A 23,750-nucleotide genomic window follows, 5' to 3' on the forward strand; every position below is an offset into this window, starting at 1 on the left:
AGATATAACAATTGATTAAATAATTTAAATCAATTTCTTTCTTGTAGACATTGATGAGTGCCTGCTTCAGCCTGGCCTATGTCAAAATGGACAATGTATAAACGCAGAAGGCACTTTTAGTTGCTTATGTAGAAATGGCTATATTATTAGTCCTAATGGAGATCAGTGTATTGGTGAGTTTTTAACTTTCAGTTTATGTCAGTTTTCTGTTTTCATCACTGTACTATTGTTGTTCATTATTATTAGTTATCTGTCACCATCGTTGTTGATGAGTCAAAGGTCAATATATTTCATCGCTCGTTTGATTTTCATTTCTTCTTTGTATCCTCTAGCGCTATTTAAAAGTGCTTAAATTTGCTAGTCATTGTTAAGCTCTGTCTACACTATCAAACTTTATGTGACAAACAAATGTGATGTGCCATATATGGACATGATGATGTCATCACTACCCTATTTGGGCACTTGGGGTGGATTCCAAAGAGTATTAAGTTGTACATATTATAATATTTAAAAAAATTGAAACATGAAATATACAGATCAAATATTAAGATTGTATTTTTATTTATGTGGGTATATTCTGAATATTAAATTATGCATATTGCTTTGATATTAAACATTTTATGGGAATTTTAATATTATAAAATATTAAAATTGTTTTTTCAGTGTCTCGGGTAGATTATTGTTATGCTAGATCTGATACTGAAGGACGCTGTAGCACGCCTTTACAACAACTTTATTCTATCTATGATTGCTGTTGCACTCAAAATGGAAGAGGATGGGGTGACAGACTGGATTGCATCAATTGCCCACAACGAGGAACCAGTTAGTATCATATTTAAATACCTAGTTGATTTAAAAAGAAGCAAAATATGTCCAGCTATACTATAACCCATCTCCTTGCCATCCTACTGTCAAATTTTATTTCCAGATGGGCCTATTGATGACGGTAAATTGTGATGACTCATAAATGAAAAATAAATAAAATTGAGTTTTATCATCCCAAGATGCATCACCATTAAACCCAGAAATTTAGCATGGTTGGCTAGATTGCCATATCCTCAATTGTACTACCTTCTTGTGGGTGTAAATGTGAGTCCACTGGCCTTATTTGTACGTAGGCCTAGGTGATGATTTGTGTGACCCATTTATGTAAGCAAGGATTTTTCGTCTTAAGACATAATTTGCTGCCCTCTGGAGTTTAAGACAATTTGATAAATAACCTTAAGTTATTTGCTTAAGCACTTCTCATTTCAGTTTAAGCAAAAATGTAAGCAAATATTGATAAATGCCAACCCAAGCATTGGATTAATTTCTTGGTTTTTAAATATTAATATTGGTTTGTATATTTGCACATTCATATTTGTCAAATGATACAATGCTTTATAGTATATGGCTCCGATCATTCTCCAATGAATTACATTCAAATGGTACAATGCTTTATAGTATATGGCTCCGAACATTCTTCAATTAATTACCTTATTGCTGTAATTGCATTACTAATGATTTTTTTTTTGTAACTTACATAAGTATTTTTCAACAGTGGTCCTGATTTATATAGTGAGCTGTCATACTATATTTAAAGCATTTAACTTGCAAATGACATTTCAGCCTCTTACAATCGTTTGTGTAAGGATCCTAAGCCCCCACCTGATATAACTGACTTTAAGATTTGTACACAATACCCTGACGTTTGTCAAAATGGATTGTGCTATGATTTAGAGGATTCTAAATTTATGTGCGTCTGCTACCATGGTTTCCAACTGAATGGAAAGCGATTTTGTGTAGGTGAGTTAAATTATTCGTTCATTAGTAGATATTAGTTTACTGATATTTGTATTGCTGTGTATGTCTTTTATAGTTGGATACCAAAGCCTTTGTGTCACAGACCCCAGTGGACCAAGACCTAGTGGCTTTCCACCTGTCAATGGCGTCCCTGGACTACCAGGTGGCCCTGGAGGTCCAGGCGGCCCTGGAGGTCCAGGCATCCCTGGAGGCCCAGGACCTGATGGACCTCGCGGTCCACCAGTTGACCCTGATCAACCAGCACGTGTATCGCCAGGACCAGTTATAATGGACATCTGTAAACGTTTCAATGGAATCTGTCAAAATGGACAGTGCATCAACATACCAGGAAACTCATATCGTTGTTTGTGTGATGAAGGATTTGAACTCAGTGGTAACATGTGTATAGGTGAGCCTGGGATGTTGCATCGTGCGTCATGCAGATATCTACATAATCAACATTAACTTTTTCATCTATTTTTCATTTCACTTTGCAGATTTCTTTTGGAATTATTTAGCTAACAACTCTAATGAATCAAAATGTTTATTTTTCTTTCTCTCTTAATTAACACAACTTCTTTGTATTTTAAGTGCTTCTAACAATACCAACAAATTTTATATAAGTGCTTTAATAGCTAAAGCACTGTCTACACTATCAAACTGTATGTGATGTGCCCATATATGGACATGATGACTATTTGGGAATATCACTAGCATATTTGGGCACATCACACTTTTTTTGTCAAACTAGTTTGATAGTGTAGACAGAGCTTAAAGCAAAGCTTTACTTGAAAACCAAACTTATTGTAAGTGCAATATTGTTATGTATGTACGACACATCTGCAGAATGTCAAATAAATTATACTGTGTAATCTACAAAGTATATACAGTAGTATAATATATATAATATTTGTTATTTGTGTTGCTTAATATACATTTGTTTGCTTTCTGTGGTATTTTCCCCCAAAAATATAAAAACATTGATAAATCAAGTTTTATATTGTTATTTTTTTTTTTATTACCAAAAGAAAATTATTTCATACTCTGAAAAGCAAGCAAACTTTTAAAAAAATCTATGTTTTATTTGTTATTTTCTTTGAATTTTTGTTGTATATCTTTTTGCTGGGCTTTTGTTTTACCATGTTTATTGTTACTAGGCCTATATTCTATTTTGTTATTGTTTCTTCCATTACATTTTATTGTTTATCTCTTTGTAAAAATCTCATGATTATGACCTATGACCTTAAAAGTGCTATTCTATTACAGAGTAAAGCTCTGTCTACACTATCAAACTAGTTTGACAAAAAAAGTGTGTAGTATGTAGTATTTTATTGGTACTCACTTAAGAATCAGTGGCACACACCTTTCGGTGGTGCGTCCATGCAAATATAGACAACAGCATATAAAAGGTAAATGATGATTAAACTTACATAATTTACTTACATTGAACAAAAAAAAAAAAACGTATTAAATACAATGTACAGTAGTAATTGTACACTTGAATAAATACTTAAAAACAATTGTATAACGAGCAAATCAATATACAGATACAATAGGTCAGTAGTAAATACACATTACTTACAAAATGTCTGACAGAAAAAAACCAAAAAACTTATACATAGTAAATAAAACTAAAAACAATTGGATATGGAGTATAAAGATACAATAGGTCAACAGTATAAATAATACATAATCATGATTAATTTATTACATAAATCGAGATAAACACAAATATATGTTTATATGTATTTGAAATTATAGATACAGTAAGCAGCAAATAAATGATTTTATTTGCTTATTGATTAACCATATATTGGCACATCACATTTTTTTGTCGCATACTTTTTTATAGTGTAGACAGAGCTTAAAGAAATGTACAACAATGATGATAATCAGTTTCCAAGGATGTTTTAATTCTATTAATTTGCATGCTGAATACTTTCTAATAACATATCTTTTATTCTTCTTCTCTTCTGATAAAATTATATTTATTTTTATATTTTTATATACTCAATATACATATTATCTTATTTCTATATTTACAAAAAAAGTTTTAATATATTTATTATTATATTAATCTGCACTAAATATCAAGTTTTGTAACTGTTTATATTCTGGTTGTACTTATATGTTTAGTTTATGTCTTGCTAACAACCTATGTATGAATCAAAAACTAAATTCTCTCGGGGAATATTTAGAATGTTAAAAAAAAAGAGAGGACAAAATGTTTGTATGATTAAATACACAATTTGCCCACTAATTTTCCTAGAATATTTTTTAGAACCCTTCAAGATTGACTCCTGACCTTTGACTCCTGACCTTTGACTCCTGACCTCTGTCTTTTAACAATTCATACAGATAAAGTTATTGAAGAGAAGGGAAGAATTTGTTTGTAACTGTTGATTATGTCTCTTCAGATATAAATGAATGTGTGGATCCCCGAAACTGTCGCAATGGTGTTTGCTTCAACGAAATGGGCAGTTTCTCCTGCACTTGCAACCCTGGCTACCAACCAATGACAAATAATAGAAAAATTTGTGAAGGTAAGTTCATATTCATATGGAGTATTTTAAATTATTTTATTTATTCATTCCTATTTTACCACCTGACTTCCCTCCAAACTAATCTACCAACTTTACAATTCTTAATTCCCAGAAAAAAGGTTCTTCTACTACCAAAATCAGTTCTGCCTTTTAAAGCTATGTATACACTATCAAACTAGTTTCACAAAAAAAATGTGACCATATATGTTAGTGATATGCCCAAATATGGTAGTGATATGACATCATCATGTCCATATATGGGCACATCACATTTGTTTGTCACATAAAGTTTGATAGTGTAGACAGAGCTTTAGAATGTTGTTATTCTTGTCTGTCTGCCCATTCATCAAAAATCAGCCATTTTGATACAAACAATTACCAAACACCTTCTTTCAATAACAGTTTATTTATACACAATCAGTCCACTGACAGACTCAGAACCCAACTGCAACAATGATACAGAAACTAATTATTTAATGCCAAACAATTAAAAATAGATGATATTTAGTTCAATCCAATATTTGTGCCAAGTCTATTGAAATATTAATTACATAGTATAATTTGATTTAAACTTCAAGTGATGATAAACTATAAGTGTATGCGTAGATAAAGCAAGAAGAACTTATTTTTGTAAAACAAACATTTGTTTAATTTGAAAGAGATTAGTTTTTGTCTTTTAATTTCTTTTTTTAGATCGTAATGAATGCCTTGAAAATCCTGATGTTTGCTTGAGAGGTGTGTGTATGAATACACCTGGGGCCCACACTTGTCAGTGTGATGATGGCTATGTTCTCTCTAATGATAAAAAATTCTGCATCGGTAAGTTACTATCTTTGATATGTAATTGTAATTTATATCTAAATAAATCCGTTCCTGTAAAAATCCTGGCTACAGGCTTGAATGGCACTACTTTAGTTTTTTTATTTATTTTTATTTTTTTATTTTATTTTTTTACCGACCCAGAAACCAGTTCTAGAAATACCAGGATGGTGTCTGGCAGGGGATAGTTTCACTATGTTCTATTTATTTATTGTTAGCCGGAACAATTCATTTCAATGTAAATGTTTTTTATATGTTTACAAATGACATTAAATTTACTTACTTGCTTACTTACTAATAAGAGCCACTACCATTTTTATTTAACAATTTGTTTTGATTTGAATACATCATCAGATATGGATGAATGTGATAAGACTGGCATGTGCAGAAATGGACGATGTGTGAACATGGAAGGAAGCTACAAATGTATTTGTGACGAAGGCTTTAGGAATTCTCAAGGTGTCTGTGTTGGTAAGAAAACTACTCTACTTTATTTACTGCCTCTTGTTTAGGAAAAACATGTTTGTAAAGCCTTGTCTCAATATCAATCTTTATGTGAAAAAAAATGTGCTGTGCCTGTATATGGACATGATGATGTCATATCGCTACTATATTTAGGCATATCACTACCATATTTGGGCACATCACACTTTTTTGTCAAACTAGTTTGATAGTGTAGACAGAGCTTTAGACTATGAAAGGTGTATGTAAAAAGTACAATTATCATGAAATGTAGTAATACTGCCTATTGCTCATTGGAAGTAACCCATGTCAAAGGTTAATTTTATTGTAACCCATGTCAAATGTTAATTTTATTGTTTCTGTACCTGTTTTATATTCTCAAACAATTCATCATTAATCGATAGTACAGTAGGTATTAAGAATTTTAAAGTTTCTGATATAGTACTATAATACTTTAAAAAAATGTTTTTCTTTTTTCTATTGTAAGATATCAATGAATGTACTGAACAACCTTCTCTATGTCTTGGTGGACGGTGTATCAACTCACCTGGTAGCTACAGATGTTTGTGTTCAAATGGATTTACTGAACAACCTGATGGTTCATGTCATGGTAAAAATTATATAATATTTACATAGTAGTGGAGCTGTAGCTTGGTAGTTAACGTGCTTGCCTTCCAATCCCAAGGTCCATGGTTCAATCCTGACCTATGTAGTGCCAGGGTTGACTCTTTCAACTCCACTTCCTAAGCCTCAAATAAGACTTAGTTTATAAGCTTGATAAATATAATAGTTTATCCATCCTGTAATTGGCGAGTTTGTGCTCGTTGTTGGATGAGTATGAAATTTAAAAAAAAAATTTTTTTTAATCAATCATCAGAAATTACATATCAATTTTTCCGTCTTTAGAAACTCGTACAGATTATTGTTACCATAACACGGCCGAACGACAATGTGCGGTACGATCACAAGTTCAGGTTACAAGGTCGCACTGTTGTTGCAGCTCAGTGGTAGTGGAGACGGGAGGTGGCTGGGGATTAGGCTGCGAGACTTGTCCTCGCCAAAACACACCAGAGTTTAATGAACTTTGTAGCCATGGCGGTGGGAGAGACAATACAGGAAGAAGTGAGTAATTTACAGTAGCCATGATTTATCGGGAGTCCTGGGTTCAAGCCTAGCTTTATTTTTAGCGGTATGTGTGTTTTTAAAAAACCAATAATAAATGTTTTGTATCCGCATAAATATTTATTTTTAGCAGTAACAGTAGGTGGGTGGATCCAGCATTATAGAATAGGGATGAGGGAGGTTGGCTACATAGTTCATAAGTTGGGTTGCAGAAAGATAAAAATAATCATAATTTTGTTTTAAAAAGCCTGTCAGTGCCTGAATAATGAATGTCATGTATCCATCTAAATAGCGCAGTCATTCTTTTAACGAATGAAATATTCACACCATTCAACTCATAAACATTCATTATGGTACAGTATATGTATACTAATATTTATTATGTGTATTTCTTCAGATGTGAATGAATGTATGCTGTTCAATTTACTGTGTGTTAATGGTATTTGTGAGGATAGGCAGGGCAACTACCAATGTAGATGTAATGAAGGATATCAGATAGATGCTCTAGGCAGACTATGTACAGGTATGAATCACAAGTACATTCCCTATTGTATTATTGTTATCTTTTTCATTTTTGTTTGCCAATGATTGGTTTTTTTTATGAGCATCATATAATATTTGTTGGCATACATTAAAAAATCATGTTCCATTTTTGCTGTATTAATTTGTGTGCATTTTTATAAATGGAAATTCTTATAAATTAGTTTTGCTTTGCTTTTTCGATATGTTTTATATATTTCTATACGTTTTTGTCCTTTTGATAGGTTAAGACATTTTATTTATTTATTAATTAAAATATCTACAAATTACAGAGAAAAACTGAATTGCTTGGGATTTACAAAAATATAAATATATATAGAAATATTAAAAAAAAACCTTATTATAACTGTTTCTTTGTGAAATTATGTATAAATAAATACTTCATATGTTTCAGTTTAAACATGCCATTCATTGTTATGTCTGAACTCTTGGTCAAGAAGTTTGTTATTATAGGAAGTACACTTCAACTAGCTAACACACTTTATTGTTTTTAATTGGCTGTTTTTGAGAAGGGAAAGTCAACTGCAGGCGTTTTAATTACAGAACAGTTTTGGGGAACCCCCTGATGGAGATAAGTGTCCCCCGATATCGGTAGGGGGTCTCCTGATGAAGCTAGGGGGTCATAAACTCTGACCACTCAACTCCTTCCTAATAAAGATTATTAATTGCATAAGTAGTTTGGGAAATTAGTAATCTAGATAAGTTTGAGAGTGATAATTTAATTTTAAATTCACCTGAAGAATAATGGGAAAAAACGTTTTGTTTACTATAATTTTGATCAAAACATAGTGACATGTTATAATAATAAAAACATTGTTAAGTATAATAAGTAGGACCATGAGTTCAAATTTGCTTTGTATTCAAAATAAACTTCAAAAAGATTGTAATTGCATTCAAGCATTGATATTTTGTTAACTTAAACAAAGGAACAAATTATTCAGTACATGCAGACATAGAAGAAGTTTGTATAGACACAATAGACTAGCCAAATGAACAATAAGTGAACTAACTACATAAACAGTTCTTTCAATCCTTTGAATTAATTGCACATCACATTATTCTTTACTCGAACTCGGAGCCGAGCACCTGATGATTTTTTATCACCTTCATGAAACAGTCTGTAGTGTTTAATTCGAGTCAAGTATTTATTTATCTAAACTTTTTTTTTTTTTTTTTTTATAGACATTGATGATTGCGTATTAAACAGACTTCTGTGCGAACGTGGTGTTTGTCGTAACACTGCTGGAAGCTACGAATGTGAATGCCCAGAGGGATATAAATTTGATAGTGCGAATATTGTATGTATTGGTATGTATGTTTCTTATTTCATATTCAATGTTGCCATTTCTTTGCTGTCTCATCATGATTAGTAAAAAGATAAAATTAAAAAAAGTCAAACAAAAATGAGCTTCATTTATACTAGATATTTATATATTTATACTATGTATTTGTTTTTTGTTTTGAATAATTTATTTTAATGAAAACATATTCAGTATAAAGGTTCAATGAATTCAAATGTACAGCAAAAAATATTTTGTCTTGTCAGATCCGAAAGGTCATAGTTTGTCTACAAAACGTTGGCCTAAAGTCGACCTAAACATTTTTACAGCTCTTGCTCTGTGGGGGTAAAATCAATTATTGCAGACGATGCTTGCATAGTCCATGGGAGGTCTTTTATTATCCAATGAGAGGCATTCTAATATATTTTTTGTCATTAATACATTGCAATTTCTAATTTTCTTATGAAATATTTCAATAATAAACTGGATAAATTGGATATAAATAAATCCCTAAGTATTAATAAAAAAATTTTATTTTGAATTTCAGATATAAATGAATGTGATGAAAATAACCCTTGTGTGAATGCCATTTGTGTGAACACAGCCGGTGGTGTTCGATGTGAATGTCGTCTGCCAGGTCTTGAAATTGATGAGACAGGAACCCAATGTTTAGGTATATATTACTGTAAAACCCTCCTTAAAGCTCTGTCTACACTATCAAACTAGTTTGACAAAAGTGTGATGTGCCCAAATATGGTAGTGATATGACATCATCATGTCCATATGATGTCATCGTGTCAGTATATGGGCACATCACATTTTATTTTCACATAAAGTTTGATAGTGTAGACAGAGCTTTAAGAAGGAAATATATATTTTAATAACCAACCCTTATTCAGTGGAAACCCTTATTAAGGAGACATTTTGTTTGGTCCCAAAGGTGTCCCCTTAATAGGGGTTTTACATACTGGATATCATAACTTCCTTGTATGGGTGAACATAATAACATCATAAAAAAATATTCATAATAAAAAGATTAATTTGACTTCTTTTGCAGATCGTCGTCTAGGTACATGCTGGACCCAGATCAGAGAAGGTCGCTGTGAAGCAAACATCATGGGTGTAATGCGACGAGATGAGTGTTGTTCAACGTTTGGTAAAGCATGGGGTAGTCCATGCGAGGCATGTCCAGCAGCACAGGTCCAAGAATGCCAAAGAGGATTTGTGTTTGAGAACAGTCAATGTGTTGGTATGTAGAAGCATAATAATTTAAAGATATAGTGTCCCCCAAAAACATAAAAAGTGAAAATTAATAAAATGTTATCATTTATTTGAAGGTGAAATCATTATTTCATATATTTGAGGTGGTACATAGCGGTGCCATTCGGGCACTGAATGCTTGTCAGTATGCCGTACGAGAGTGATGTGACACTTTGTGATTGTTTTTTTTTTCATTTATCGGTTTTTGTATATCTCAGATAATTTCTATGTATATATTATAAGTAATTTTTAAGTCAATAACTTTATTAAAACTATAAAAAATTATTCAGATTTTATATATTTATTTGTATGTTATTTGGAGACAATACATCTTTAAGTATTCATTTAAATTATTATAAATTACTGATGTCATTATTATCTCTATACAGATATCAATGAATGTAAAGTATACATTAAATATTATAATATATAAATTGTTGATGTCATTATTATCTTTACAGATATCAATGAATGTGAAGTATACATTAAATATTATAATATATAAATTGTTGATGTCATTATTATCTTTACAGATATCAATGAATGTGAGTTGGACATGATGGCATGTAGAAATGGTGACTGTGAAAACAGCTTGGGTTCGTTCAGATGTGTTTGTGCGGTCGGACTCTCACTTGATAACACTGGCAGAAACTGTATAGGTATACTTTATGTATTATTTGTTAAAAACAGCACCATTTATCTACAGTGATACGATACGATACGAGGAAAGTTTGTAGTATAGTAGAATAATGTATTAATACTGTGATATATTTTAAACCATTGCCCTGTCTTTTTTATTGCGGGCTCATTTCTGAATTTAATGTAAATAGTTAGCGACCCAGGTAACTTTTTACGTCTTCTACAACTCGGTTTACACAACCAACTTCGCATTTTTGCTGGTGATGTAAAAGGGGTATTAATTTTGAGCCTAAAAATAATTTGATTAATTACAGATCTCAGAAGTTATGAATGTTACTTGGACTATGTAGAAGGAACCTGTATGGAACCAGTAGACGGGTTATATCGTAACTCTGTTTGTTGCTGCTCTATTGGTGCAGCCTGGGGCAGTTTAGGGGCGTGTACTGCTTGCCCTGTTCGTGGATCAGGTACAGTAAGACACTTAAGGCCCATTTACACTAGGTTAGCAATCAACGATAAAAAGATAAATGTCTTTCTTACATAAAACAAAAGAAATTAGGGAAGTTTTCTTTCTAGAACTATTTATGCTGCCTTTGATGAAAATAATATTTCATGTCATGATGTCATGATTACTAAGAGATGATACAACGATTTTATTGATCATGACATCATTTGATTGGATTCTAAAAATATAAAAATGTATGTTTATCTAGATCAAGATTATCATGTGTAGCAGCCTTTACTTAATACTGGCAGGGCTTGCATGTGTCAATATTTTTATTTTTTTTTTTATAACAGTCAGAGGAAAAATGGCAAAAGGCTTCCTACTTTCTAGTAGTTTTATCAGATAATCTAAAATGTAACATGACCACAGTCCTGATTTTGCCATTTTCTCCTAACTGTTAAGTAAAACTAGATAAGCATTCATAAAGTTAAGACATGAGCTTTATTAATAAGAAATACACTTTAAATAATTAGTCACAACATTTTATTCCAGGCATTAAAACTATATAGAATCATTATCATATTGTAATTATATAATAACATAATAATATAGTTATGATGTTTTATTTATCAAGTTAGGCTTACCAATTAACTTTTTTTTTTTTCAGAGGAATATGACGCCCTTTGCCCTAGGGGTCATGGCTTTGCTGATACAAGAATACGAACTGACCTTCTTGATGGATCCATACTCATCAATGGTATAGTGCTCTTGTTTTTAGACTTTAATAGTAAAGGGATATCAGACTAGAATTTGTGTGGCATGGGTTCGAGTCCTGTCTCTGCCATATTGCTTGTTTCTTTAGACAACACATACTTTCCTCGTCCTTCAGATTGGATGTAAAGCTGTATTCTTATAAATAAAATGTACCTGTACACAAAGAACTTGGTAAACAATTTAAAAAGAGTATGGGATAGTCACTCCCGGTGTGCTTGTCCTCGTAGGCTCTGCAATGAGGGTATAATTTAGTTGGTGAATATAAATTATCATTAACTTTTACCTAGTTTTCATTGGTATCATTAAAATATTCCTCATCTATCTATATTATAATAGCACTATAAAGCCAAATTGTGTTCCTCTATCTCCTCCTAAACCTTTTAATTCCCTTTTATCCATTAAGCTATGTTAGAACGGCTAATTTGTACGAAAAATATGTTTTATTAGACCAATTTCTTTGCAACTTCCAAATACTGCGTTTTAAAAAACGGCTAGTTTTAATATATTTTCTTTGTTTTCTTTGTAGATATCAATGAATGTTCTGTATTTGAAAACTTATGTGCAGATGGTATATGTGAGAACAATATTGGAGATTATTACTGTGAGTGCGACCAAGGATTCGCACTGGATCAGTTTGATTATTCTTGCTTTGGTAAGTTAACGCCATATCCAAAGAAAGCACAAAAGTAAAAAAAGCCCACTTCCATTTAACTCAAATTAATTTAGTGCCTTCTCTACTTCTGTTTAAATATTGAATAGGTAAAAAATGTTCAAATCTTATTGAGAATGTTCTATCTGCCAAAAGTATATCAAGATTCAGCAAGAAAATTTTTAATTTATTAATATTAAAATCGCAAAATTCTCATGATTATTCTACAAGATTCAGTTCTTCTGATTCTTCTTCTAAAGCTCTGTCTACACTATCAATAGTGTAGACAGATCTTTAGAGGCTAGAACTGATTCTGGTAGAAGAAGAACCCTTTTTCCAGGACTTTGTAAATCTGGTAGATAAGTTTGGAGGGAGGTCAGGTGGTAAAAAAGGAGTGAATAAATAAAATAATGCAAAACACTCCATATAAATGATTTAAATACAATTAATAATTGGAGTTGTGTACTGAATTCAAATTTATTTTTTAGTACTCATTTTTCATCATAGATATCAATGAGTGTACATTGATGGGTAATGTATGCGGGAATGGAACCTGCGTAAATCGTCCTGGTGCATTCGTCTGCGATTGTTTTGAAGGCTTTGAGGGCGTCATGATGGATCAAATGTGTATGGGTAAGTTATAAAAAAAAACCCGCCAGCCCGGAGAGGAGATAGGCACCACTGGGAGATATGGTGGCTTATGGCTGTATATCATATCATAATGAGTACTACTACTGTAGCTCATCTGACACGCCCCTACGATCATCTAGATCATGGGACAACTAGAACTAGATGTTAGCACACTTATACCAATCAATGTTTGAATTCTATTTTGTTTTTGGCTGTAACTCGATCCCAGACAAAACTTGTATCTGTTACATTAGGTAAATAATTGCAATTTCTTCTTTCAGATGTTGATGAATGTACAGCAAACTATGAGATGTGTAAAGGAGGTACATGTAACAACTTAATGGGGACTTTTGAGTGTATATGTCCACAAGGGCAAGAGCTTTCACCTGATGGACTTTCCTGCAGAGGTAATACTCATTTCTTTACTTTCCTTTTTTTTAAAGGCAATTAAGCTGATAAAGAAAGAATGGAAAATAAACAATTTCTTTATAATTATGATTTATGATTTTTTTTCAGATGTAAATGAATGTTCTACAACTCATGGCATTTGTTCTAATGGAAGATGTCATAACATTCTTGGAAGTTATCGTTGTCTGTGTAATGCTGGATTTAAATCAACTGTCAACTTTAAAGCATGCCAAGGTACAGTTACAGTCAAGTGCTAATGAGCATCAGGAGCGTCTCCAAGGTGGAGCCCAGCGTGAGCCCCCTCCCCCGGGCCCCCTCCAGCTCCTAATTTTTGCAAATTGTAATGCAAAAGATAAGACATCAAATTAAGCTCAGCCCTTCATTTCACCAATTTTCACTTCACACCCCCCCCCCCCCCCTCAATTTCAAAATCCTGGATCCGCCACTGTCATCAAATTTACCGGTGGAAACGTGAACTTCAAAACATAAATATGGTTGAGTCAGTGGGCTTGTTCAGGCTTAGTTATTTTACCAGGATAATTTTGTTACCTACACACCAAAGTTATCTGGTAAATAATAAATAAGTGTGAACAGGCCCTAAGTCATGAAACATGAGCGCATTTACATGCCGATTGATTTCAGAGCAGATATGTGAAATAATGCCGATAGTTTACCAGAATTACCATATTCCATTGAGTAGTATCTAAAGTTTGTTCAGAGGCTAAAATGATATTATAACAGTTATATCATTTTTTTGTGTTTATTTCAGATATCCAGGAGTGTGACATGAACAACGGAGGGTGTGATCACATTTGTAAGAACAGCTTAGGAAGCTTTTTGTGTGAATGCAACCCAGGCTACCTCCTTCTACCAGATGGAAAAACATGCGTAGGTAAGTACATTTTTGAAATACATGTAACTGTACCACTCAAACAAACCTAGAATGCTTTTCTATGCTTAAATTTATGTGTATTTTAAGGCCACTACAGTATTCAAATGGTAACTTCCAAAACATTAATATAATGTATGCGATTACACTTAGTTTCATTTGCATAAGTGTATCCAGGTGTCAAAAATTAACCTGCAATGTGAAAGCATTCATTGGGTCCGCCTCGTTGGGTCCGCCTCATTGGGTCCGCCTCATTGGATCCATCTTTCTTAACTCATAAAAATATGCAATTTCTCTTACATGTGCAATTTCCCACTATGAACTGATATTTAATTGACATTGAGATGATTTGTTAAAACCAAACATTGTACACAAGTTAAGCTGCAATAGATTATTGCAAATGAAAAAAACAAAAATCATGAAAATATTCTTTTCATTTATTTATATTTATATAATAATCATAATTATAATTCTTATTTTCTTTAAACAGATGTAGATGAATGTGTAGAGGACCTTAATGTCTGTGGGGGTGGCATGTGTACCAATCTGCCTGGTTCTTATACCTGTACATGCTTTGCTGGATTCCGAGTTTCTGCCGATAACAAAAACTGTTTAGATCTCCACGAGTGCGATCTGAATCCAACGATTTGCCTGGATGGGCGATGCGAGAATACTCGCGGATCATACCTTTGCCACTGTGAAATGGGATATGCAATGAAACCTGGACGTATGGGATGTTTAGGTAAGTGTGACACAACAATAAATTAGGGAGCCACTGGGAACACTGTCAGACTGACACTTATCATAACTCATCAAGAGGGCCCTTTGATTGTCAGCATACGCTGTTTCAGGGTCACCCTCTATAAATAAGGTGAAATAAAATAAATAGGACCTATTATGGTGTATGTTAATTGATTGTCTACAGTATTAATGATATAAAACAAATCATACATAAACCACAGTATTAATTTGATGGGCACTCAGAGCATATGAACATTTAATGACGTGTTCCCATACATCTATGAAAACATCCTTTAAAATCTTATAAAAATCGGTCGCAATAACTTTTTGAGTAATCCTGCTAACTAACAAATATAGAAACACACAAACACACCCCCACATGACCGACCACACAAGCTCTCGCCATTCTGGAGGAGGTAATAATAACAAATCATACATAAATGAATCAAATTGTTTACTTTCAGATATTAATGAATGTGAGATGGGAGTGCACAACTGTGCTATGAACTCAGAATGCATCAACATCAAGGGTTCATTTGTGTGTGATTGCAAACCTGGTTTTGAAGGCAATGGTATCAGCTGTGTAGGCAAGTTTTTTTTTATTTTCACACCACCTAACGGCAAATAAATGACTTGCCAAACTGACATGCTAATTACATTTCCCTACTTGTAGACATTACAATGCCAGTATTCCCAGAATATGAACACCTCTCAACAGGAAAATGGAAACAGCCCTTGCGTTGCTGTCATCCTCATATTTTTGTTGTAATTATAGATTTTCTTAAGAGCACAATATAATAGAGTATTTCTTTTGACTTTTAGATGTTGATGAATGTGACACACAGGTAGATGAGTGCCATTTGAATGCCTTGTGTATCAACCAACCTGGTACATACCAATGTAGGTGCCAAGCTGGATTCACTGGTGATGGCCGAACTTGTACAGGTAAACTTAATTCTTATTGGGATTTCATCATAATTATTATTATCACATTTTGCTATTTGACTTTCATAATGTAATTATTTCAAGACTTGCATATGATAAACTATATTTGTTTTTGTTTAGATTAAAATATACTGAGGTTGGTCAAAATTAAATAAAGGGGCTGAGTATAAAGTTTATCGCATATAGCGTGCACGACCATGATGGGTTTGGGAGCAAACGTCACGACGCGTACGCACATAATTTGCTGTTTGTACGTGCATGTTGTGACGTTTGCTCCCAAACCCTTCCCATCATGCATTGTGCAATGACGTTCCTCATGAAATCAAGCTATTTGCGATAAACCTTATTGAGACTTGGTAGTATGATGTAATAACAGAACTGGTTTTAACACAGAGCAAAGGCTATAAATAAATTGTTTATGCTTAATATTCCACTCATTGCCTTTGTATTTAACATATCATGTCACTCATTTTCTAATAATTCTTGACAATCATTTCAGATATTGATGAGTGTACTCGCAATCCTAACCTGTGTATCAACGGTCAGTGTCTGAACACACCAGGAGCCTATGTCTGTGATTGTGAAACTGGCTTCTTTGCATCTGAAAACCAAGATAGATGTGAAGGTAAATGCACTTAATATCAAATAAATATTTTTGGTTCAGTTTCATAGAGCGTAAAAAAGGAAGAAAACCTCTGATCATAGATCGTTTTCGTTTGCAGCACCCACACTCTGGAATTCACTCCCCGTACAAATTAAACACTCCTCTTCTGTTTTCTTAATTAAAAAATTGCTCAAAACTTATTTTTTCGACCACTAACATGCATAGCGCCATTGATTTTGTACCTTAGTCTTTGAATTGACGCTTTATAAATATTGATTTAATAATAATAATAATAACTAGAAACAAAGGGTCTTTGAAGCAAATTGATTTTATATGTTAAGCTCAGTCTACACTATTAAACTTTATGTGACAAAAAAAATGTGATGTGCCCATATATGGAAATGATGATGTCATATCACTACCATATTTGGGCATATCACTACCATATTTGGGCACATTTTAAAACTAGTTTGATAGTGTAGACAGAGATAGTGTTCCCCCAGAAAATCTGGATCTGCCTCGGTAGCTTGTAGCTTTAGTTGTATTAGTTATCTAATCTAATCTAATAAACATTTTCTATGTTTAGATATTGATGAATGTACTACATTCCCTGAGATTTGTACTTATGGTCAATGTATCAACGTACCTGGAATGTTTAGATGCCAATGCTGGGAAGGGTTTGAGAAGGACCAGACAGGTGGAAATTGTACAGGTGAGTCAAACCGATCAGACATCGCATAAAGGGCATTGAACTATTCTACTTGTATAGAAAATAGCAATGCTTGTGCAATTATTCTGTTCCCTATTTTGGAAATCGAGTTTTCAACAGTTAAAATTCTTAAAATGGTTCAAACAAAAATGCCAACAATCTAGAAAATAATAACTAATAATAATAATATATATATAATAATAATAACGATATTGTTTATACTTTCAGATATTGATGAATGTACTCGAGATCCTAGCCTCTGCCAGAGTGGTACATGCATCAACACATGGGGAAGCTTTAATTGCGATTGTCCACCAAATTTCAGCCTCACATTGTCTAACACCGTATGTGTTGGTAAGTTGAGGTTTATAGATGACAATACACAAGAACTTTGTGGCACCATTTGGTTCCATAGTAATACAACACACGAATAGCATTACTTTTAAACAAGAACTTTTAAATGTGTTTATGTGTTTACAAATTAAGATTCAAGTTTGATACTACAGACATTGTCTTGCATGATATTCCATAAAAAAAAATGTAACAAAATTTAGAAAAATATTTATAGAGATATAATCTTATAATAAGATAATAATTTGTTACAATATTATGTTCTATTTTGTGTATGTGAATCGGGTATAAAATAAAATGGCATAAATAAATTGTAATGATAAAATTATTTACAATTTTTCTCCTTAGATTTACGTATTGGTAGTTGTTACGCAATGCACAGTGAGAGTGGTCGTGGAGACACAGCTGATCAAAAGTGTACCGGTCTGTTAGATATCAACACAGCTCGGGCATCTTGTTGCTGTTCTATGGGCAAGGGTTGGGGCAATCCATGCGAGCCATGTCCAAAAGTAAACTCAAGTAAGTGTGTTTATTTTTCAGGATGCCAGACATATTAGCCCAGCCCAATGGTGTCCGGTATTAGAGTTGATTGTATATAAATCAATGGCTCAATGTTACATTTGGATATATACTATATATTGTATTTTAACCTGATGAATGATTGTAAATCTTAAAGCCCTGTCTACACTATCAAACTTTATGTGACAAAAAAAATGTGATGTGCCCATATATGGACATGATGATGTCATATTGCTGCCATATTTGGACATATCACCACCATATTTGGGCACATCACACTTTTTTTTGTCAAACTTTAAATGTGACAAAATTTAATGTGACAAAAAAATGTGATGTGCCCAAATATAGACATGATGATGATGTCATATCACTACCATATTTGGGCATATCACTACCATATTTGGGCATATCACACTTTTTTTGTCAAACTAGTTGGATAGTGTAGACAGAGCTTTAGAGCAACATCATTCATTTGTAAATACACTGAATTGCATCTGTCTGTCTTGTGTAAATAGGGTCTTAGACTCAAGAATGTTTTGTTATTTTGTAGCCGAGTACAACCTGCTGTGTCCTGGCGGACCTGGCTTCAGACCAGACAAAGAAACCGGCGTGCTGGATGATATCAACGAGTGTTTACAGTTAGATAAAATCTGTGAGGGAGGTAAATGTATCAACACCTTTGGCAGCTACAAGTGTACCTGTCCAGATGGCCTCAGGTATGATGAGCAGATGAAAGTGTGTGAAGGTTAGTTCAAAGTTCATTTATTTATTTATTCCTTTCAGTGAAACATAAAAAGAGAGCACTGAGGAGGAGAGACAAGAGCTGTCAAAGACAACTATCGCCAAAGGGCGTGTCTCTCCAACGTGTTCAAAGTTTTAATTTAATCTTGTAATGTTAGTAATTGAGAACAGTGAGATTTACCAAGTTAATACTTATTCAATATCTTTTATTTTGGAAATACTTTATCCATATCAAAAAACGAAAATACTAATTTGCATCATTAAATAAACTTAGATATATAATATAAATATTAAATTATGTTAAATGTTAGCACTCTCTGTTCCTTAATCCATCTCTTTTATTGCCTGTTTAAAACTCTGTCTACACTATCAAACTAGTTTGACAAAACAAGTGGGATGTGCCCAAATATGGTAGTGATATTCCTGAATGGATATGACATTATCATGTCCATATATGGGTACATCACATTTTTTTGTTCCAAAAAGTTTAAAGTGTGGACACAGCTAAGATTAATCCATTGTTGGCTCATGTACAGACTGCTAATAGCTGATCTAGCTGTATACGTTACATTTTGATTTTTCTTTAATTTAAGATATAAATGAATGTGTTGAATATCCAACTGTCTGCTCTCCTGGTTATTGTCAGAACACTGTTGGCAACTACACTTGTGAATGTCCTGCTGAATACGTCTTGACATATAATCAGTTCCGCGGTCTCTTCTGCCTTGGTAGGTAGTTATTTTTTTTATTCAGTCATTCAATGTTTAACTTAGTTATCAGTTAATCATCTTTTGATTCGATTTGCTAAAAAATTGTCAATATCATCATCAGTTACGCTTCTTGTTTTGTCGTCTTTCCACTGTTTATGCCATTTTACTCCGTTATGGGCAGGATGGCTTTGTGTTGTGTCTATATCATTTTAAATATCCTTTTTAACTTTTGTAACATTCGGTATAAAATGTTTATATATGGTAATCTTTTTTTACTACATGTGAAAATTTGATAAATATTCATAATAATTGCTTAGTCTATATTAAATTGCAGATGTACGCGAACGCTATTGTTACAAGATGAAGAATTCCACCAATCATTGCACAATGCCGCTAGATTCAACGATTACAAAGATGACGTGCTGTTGTTCTAGTGTCGGTGCCGTTGGTTGGGGTGAAAATTGCGAGGCCTGCCCTTCATACGGCTCTGATGACTACGCATTACTATGTGGTACTAAGCCGATGGATCTCATGAAAAGTAAGATATTTGTTTTAGGCTCTGTCTACACTATCAAACTAGTTGAGTGTGATGTGCCCAAATATGGTAGTGATATACTCAAATATGGTAGATGATATGACATCATCATGTCCATATATAGGCACATTTTGTTGTCACATGAAGTTTGATAGTGTAGACAGAGCTATAAAAATTTAATTAGGTTTGATCGATTTGGTAAAAGGGAAGAGATTTTATTACAACAGTGTTTGAATTATTATTATGGGTTTTAACACTATGTGAATTTACCCGATTGATTTGGTTGTTTTGCTTGAGAATATGTTGGCTACTAGGTCCAATTTTCGTACATGTTCACAGAGAAGAAAATTGTTTAAAAGTATTTTGTTTTTGTTTCAGTGTGTACCATGATTGGAGACATTTGTGAAAATGGCCAGTGTATACCGGTCAATGATAACATGGGATTTAGGTGCGATTGTTTCCTGGGCTATGTATACGACGAAATGGCTCTCAAGTGCCGAGGCAAGTCTTCTTTTATTGTATATAGACAAAATAAATTAATTAATTAATTTTAAAATGTAGTGTGACTTATATTATACAAACATGTTACTACAAAAAAAGATATTAAGATTTTTATACATTAACTCTGCGGAACATTTCACAGTTTAACTGTCTATAAAATGTGTTATGTTTAGATATTGATGAGTGCTTGTTAAACACACACCGTTGCCGTGGTATCGCTCAATGCTTGAATACACCTGGCGGTCATACCTGCACATGCCCATATGGTTATTCATTGACATTTGATGAGAGGAACTGTATAGGTCAGTATGCATCAGTTACAATAGACCAACTATTAAGGGGACCCTGAGTGTCCCCTTAATAGAGTTCACCGTAGGGTTAAAACATATATTGCTCCTTGATCTACTCGCAGGAAAGTGTCCCCTTAATAGGGTTCACCGTAGGGTTAAAACATATATATGCCCCTCGTTCTGTTCACAGGAAAGTGTCCCCTTACTAGATCTTTCGATTTACGATAACCAATGACCTACGCATATTGTGTCGTTGGTGGTTTCTGGGTTTATTGATAACAATAATACATACTGTATAAGGTGTCCTCTTTTAAGGAGACACCTTCCGGACCCGACAAAGTGTGCTTTTAAAAGTCGCCTTAGTGTAAAAACATCTTTTTCCACTCATTTTCTCGCGAAAAGTGTCCCCTTAATAGGCATGTCCAAAGTGGTTTAACTGTATATGTAAATAAATTCAAAATTCACATGAGATGTTTTACAATGTTATAGATAAGGACGAATGTGCTGAGAATGTAAACCTGTGTAATCATGGTGCGTGCTCTAACATACCAGGGGCGTATGAATGTCTGTGTAACCAAGGTTTTTCACCTACTGATGATAGAAGCCAGTGCGTTGGTAAGTATTATTATTATTGGTGACTTATATTGGTAAAATGTAAAAGTAAAAATTATTTTACTTAGCCAAAATCTGGCGTGGTAATCTGTTGACAGCGTGAGGTGAAGAGAATGAGATGCTCACGCTGTCAAAAGATAATTGTGAGGGCGCCCCCGCAATCACGTGATTATTATTGGTGACTTATATCATAACATTGTGTATTTTTACCAGAGGAACCTCGTTGTTTGATGTGCTATATGAGGTGTCTTTGAGATAAACATTTGAATACAAAAATATGTTGATGTGACTTATATCATAACATTGTGTACTTTTACCAGAGGAACCTTGTTGTTAAAGATGTGCTGTATGAGGTGTTTTTGAATTAAACGTTTTTAATACAAAAATATGTTGATTGATATTAATAATACTTGGAAGAAAGTAATTGTTTAATTAAAATAACCATCTTAATATGCAAATTAATAATGAATACACTTTATTGATGTACTTTACAGACACTGATGAATGTTTACTTGGAGCTTGTGGAATGAATGGAACATGTTTCAATGATTTTGGAACATTCACTTGCAGTTGCTTCCCTGGCTTCAGACAAAGTCACAACAAAGACTGTGTTGGTAAGTAAACTATTTAAATCATTCGTGCTGAGGTGAGCAAGGTGACTGGATACCATTTTAAATCTTTCACTTATCCTTACCCAGCAAACTGTAAATGTAGGATTATAACCTTCTTTCTTCTGCAGATATCAATGAGTGTTTAGAACTTGGTGTTGTATGTAATAATGGTTTCTGTACAAACACTCCTGGTAGCTTTGAATGCCAGTGTCAAGAAGGATTCAAAGTCAGTTTTGATGAAAGAAACTGCGAAGGTAACTAATATTATTTTCTAGTAATTTAGTATTATTAGTATTATATATACCTGTATAGTATATTTAGTATCTCATCTTCATGATAACAATCGTATGTATTGTATAGCGCCTAACCACAAGGCTCGAACTAGGTAGAAATTACCTCGTTTTATATGCTATGCGAAAGAGTTTTCAGCAACTATTTGAAGATGTCAATGTTTGTGGGTTTTTAAAAGTATGTAATTTGGAAAAAAATATCAGTAAAAAATGTTTTTCAATGTTTCAGATCGTAATGAATGCTTAGAGCAGTTAGGGATATGTAATAATGGTCGATGTGAGAACGTGTTTGGTTCCTTTAGATGTATTTGTGACACAGGATTTGAATTAGCAAGCAACGGCTTTGAATGTGTTGGTAAGTTTAATATGAACTATTTAATAATATTGTTTAAAGGTCTACATGGAGAATAGTTTGATGTGATCATTAAATTTGTACTAATATTGTTGAAAAGTTTACATGACAAATAATCAAATGGTAAAGTTAAGCTTGCAGTACACTATCTGTTTCCAAAACAAATAGAGTGAACCTAAAGAATTTTGTTTTTAAATGACTGAATTGTCGCACACAGCCACTCATCATAAGTCATCATTAGGTAGCCGCACGTCCTTCAGGCTTATGCAACTCCCAAGCAAGAATGGCAAATAAATATATTTTACAAACTTTTACAGATCAGAATGAGTGCGATCTAATACCCGGAATTTGTTACGATGGTGTTTGTCGCAACACGGAAGGCAACTTCCAATGTATGTGTCCAGATGGCTTCCTACTCACACTTGATGGAACTAAATGTGTTGGTGAGTTATCATTTATATCTTAATGTGGTATTATCATAAAAGTTTATGACTATGTATTACATTAAACATGTGTGCTACTTTTTAGTTGGATGTGTACTCATTCAATAGAATCTGGAATTTAAAAAAAGCTCTCATGCTATTACATAATGATGTATCTTATGATAAAAAAATTGAATTGAATTTGTTATGAAGTTAATGATGTTACTTTAATAACTGTGGTTATCATTGTATTGACCAAATAGTCACAGGTATTTGTCATTAAACCATATCTTATATGCATAGGCTCTTCATAGAGTGTTTCATAGAAATTTAGGGCTTCTTTGTTTCATTATCATATTTAATGAGTTTTCGTCTTCATTTAGATATGAGACAGGGCAACTGTTACATAAACATTGTTGACAATACCTGTCGAGACGCTCTACCTCAAAATATTACCAAACGCGAGTGCTGTTGTACCTTTGGCTCAGGTTGGGGATCAGAACCATGTACTGTTTGTCCGACAGAAGTTGATCGTAAGTGATTCTTAAACTTAAAAATTTGTAGATCTTGTAGAC

General features: G+C 33.2%; 1 protein-coding gene across 1 annotated transcript in view; it reads left to right on the forward strand.

Moving 5' to 3' along the window:
* The window catches only part of LOC144854284 (fibrillin-2-like), a 54,406-nt gene that overhangs the window by 19,989 nt on the left and 10,667 nt on the right, over positions 1-23,750 (forward strand). Inside the window, exons 8-45 of the mRNA XM_078712209.1 lie at positions 48-173; positions 664-822; positions 1,859-2,191; positions 4,200-4,325; positions 5,019-5,144; positions 5,499-5,615; positions 6,094-6,216; positions 6,513-6,728; positions 7,126-7,251; positions 8,451-8,576; positions 9,096-9,221; positions 9,606-9,797; positions 10,342-10,467; positions 10,762-10,914; positions 11,560-11,649; positions 12,193-12,318; positions 12,823-12,948; positions 13,227-13,352; positions 13,462-13,587; positions 14,123-14,245; positions 14,733-14,984; positions 15,448-15,570; positions 15,806-15,928; positions 16,428-16,553; positions 17,119-17,244; positions 17,470-17,595; positions 17,941-18,111; positions 18,662-18,856; positions 19,446-19,580; positions 19,897-20,100; positions 20,476-20,598; positions 20,772-20,900; positions 21,378-21,503; positions 21,995-22,114; positions 22,240-22,365; positions 22,631-22,756; positions 23,071-23,196; positions 23,559-23,708. Of these exons, the coding sequence (XP_078568335.1) occupies positions 48-173; positions 664-822; positions 1,859-2,191; positions 4,200-4,325; positions 5,019-5,144; positions 5,499-5,615; positions 6,094-6,216; positions 6,513-6,728; positions 7,126-7,251; positions 8,451-8,576; positions 9,096-9,221; positions 9,606-9,797; positions 10,342-10,467; positions 10,762-10,914; positions 11,560-11,649; positions 12,193-12,318; positions 12,823-12,948; positions 13,227-13,352; positions 13,462-13,587; positions 14,123-14,245; positions 14,733-14,984; positions 15,448-15,570; positions 15,806-15,928; positions 16,428-16,553; positions 17,119-17,244; positions 17,470-17,595; positions 17,941-18,111; positions 18,662-18,856; positions 19,446-19,580; positions 19,897-20,100; positions 20,476-20,598; positions 20,772-20,900; positions 21,378-21,503; positions 21,995-22,114; positions 22,240-22,365; positions 22,631-22,756; positions 23,071-23,196; positions 23,559-23,708 (5,499 nt within the window). The remainder of the gene's footprint in view (positions 1-47; positions 174-663; positions 823-1,858; positions 2,192-4,199; positions 4,326-5,018; positions 5,145-5,498; positions 5,616-6,093; positions 6,217-6,512; positions 6,729-7,125; positions 7,252-8,450; positions 8,577-9,095; positions 9,222-9,605; positions 9,798-10,341; positions 10,468-10,761; positions 10,915-11,559; positions 11,650-12,192; positions 12,319-12,822; positions 12,949-13,226; positions 13,353-13,461; positions 13,588-14,122; positions 14,246-14,732; positions 14,985-15,447; positions 15,571-15,805; positions 15,929-16,427; positions 16,554-17,118; positions 17,245-17,469; positions 17,596-17,940; positions 18,112-18,661; positions 18,857-19,445; positions 19,581-19,896; positions 20,101-20,475; positions 20,599-20,771; positions 20,901-21,377; positions 21,504-21,994; positions 22,115-22,239; positions 22,366-22,630; positions 22,757-23,070; positions 23,197-23,558; positions 23,709-23,750) is intronic.

Source organism: Antedon bifida, chromosome 10, assembly GCF_963402885.1.
Source record: "Antedon bifida chromosome 10, ecAntBifi1.1, whole genome shotgun sequence".
In the NCBI taxonomy this organism is placed as follows: domain Eukaryota; kingdom Metazoa; phylum Echinodermata; class Crinoidea; order Comatulida; family Antedonidae; genus Antedon; species Antedon bifida.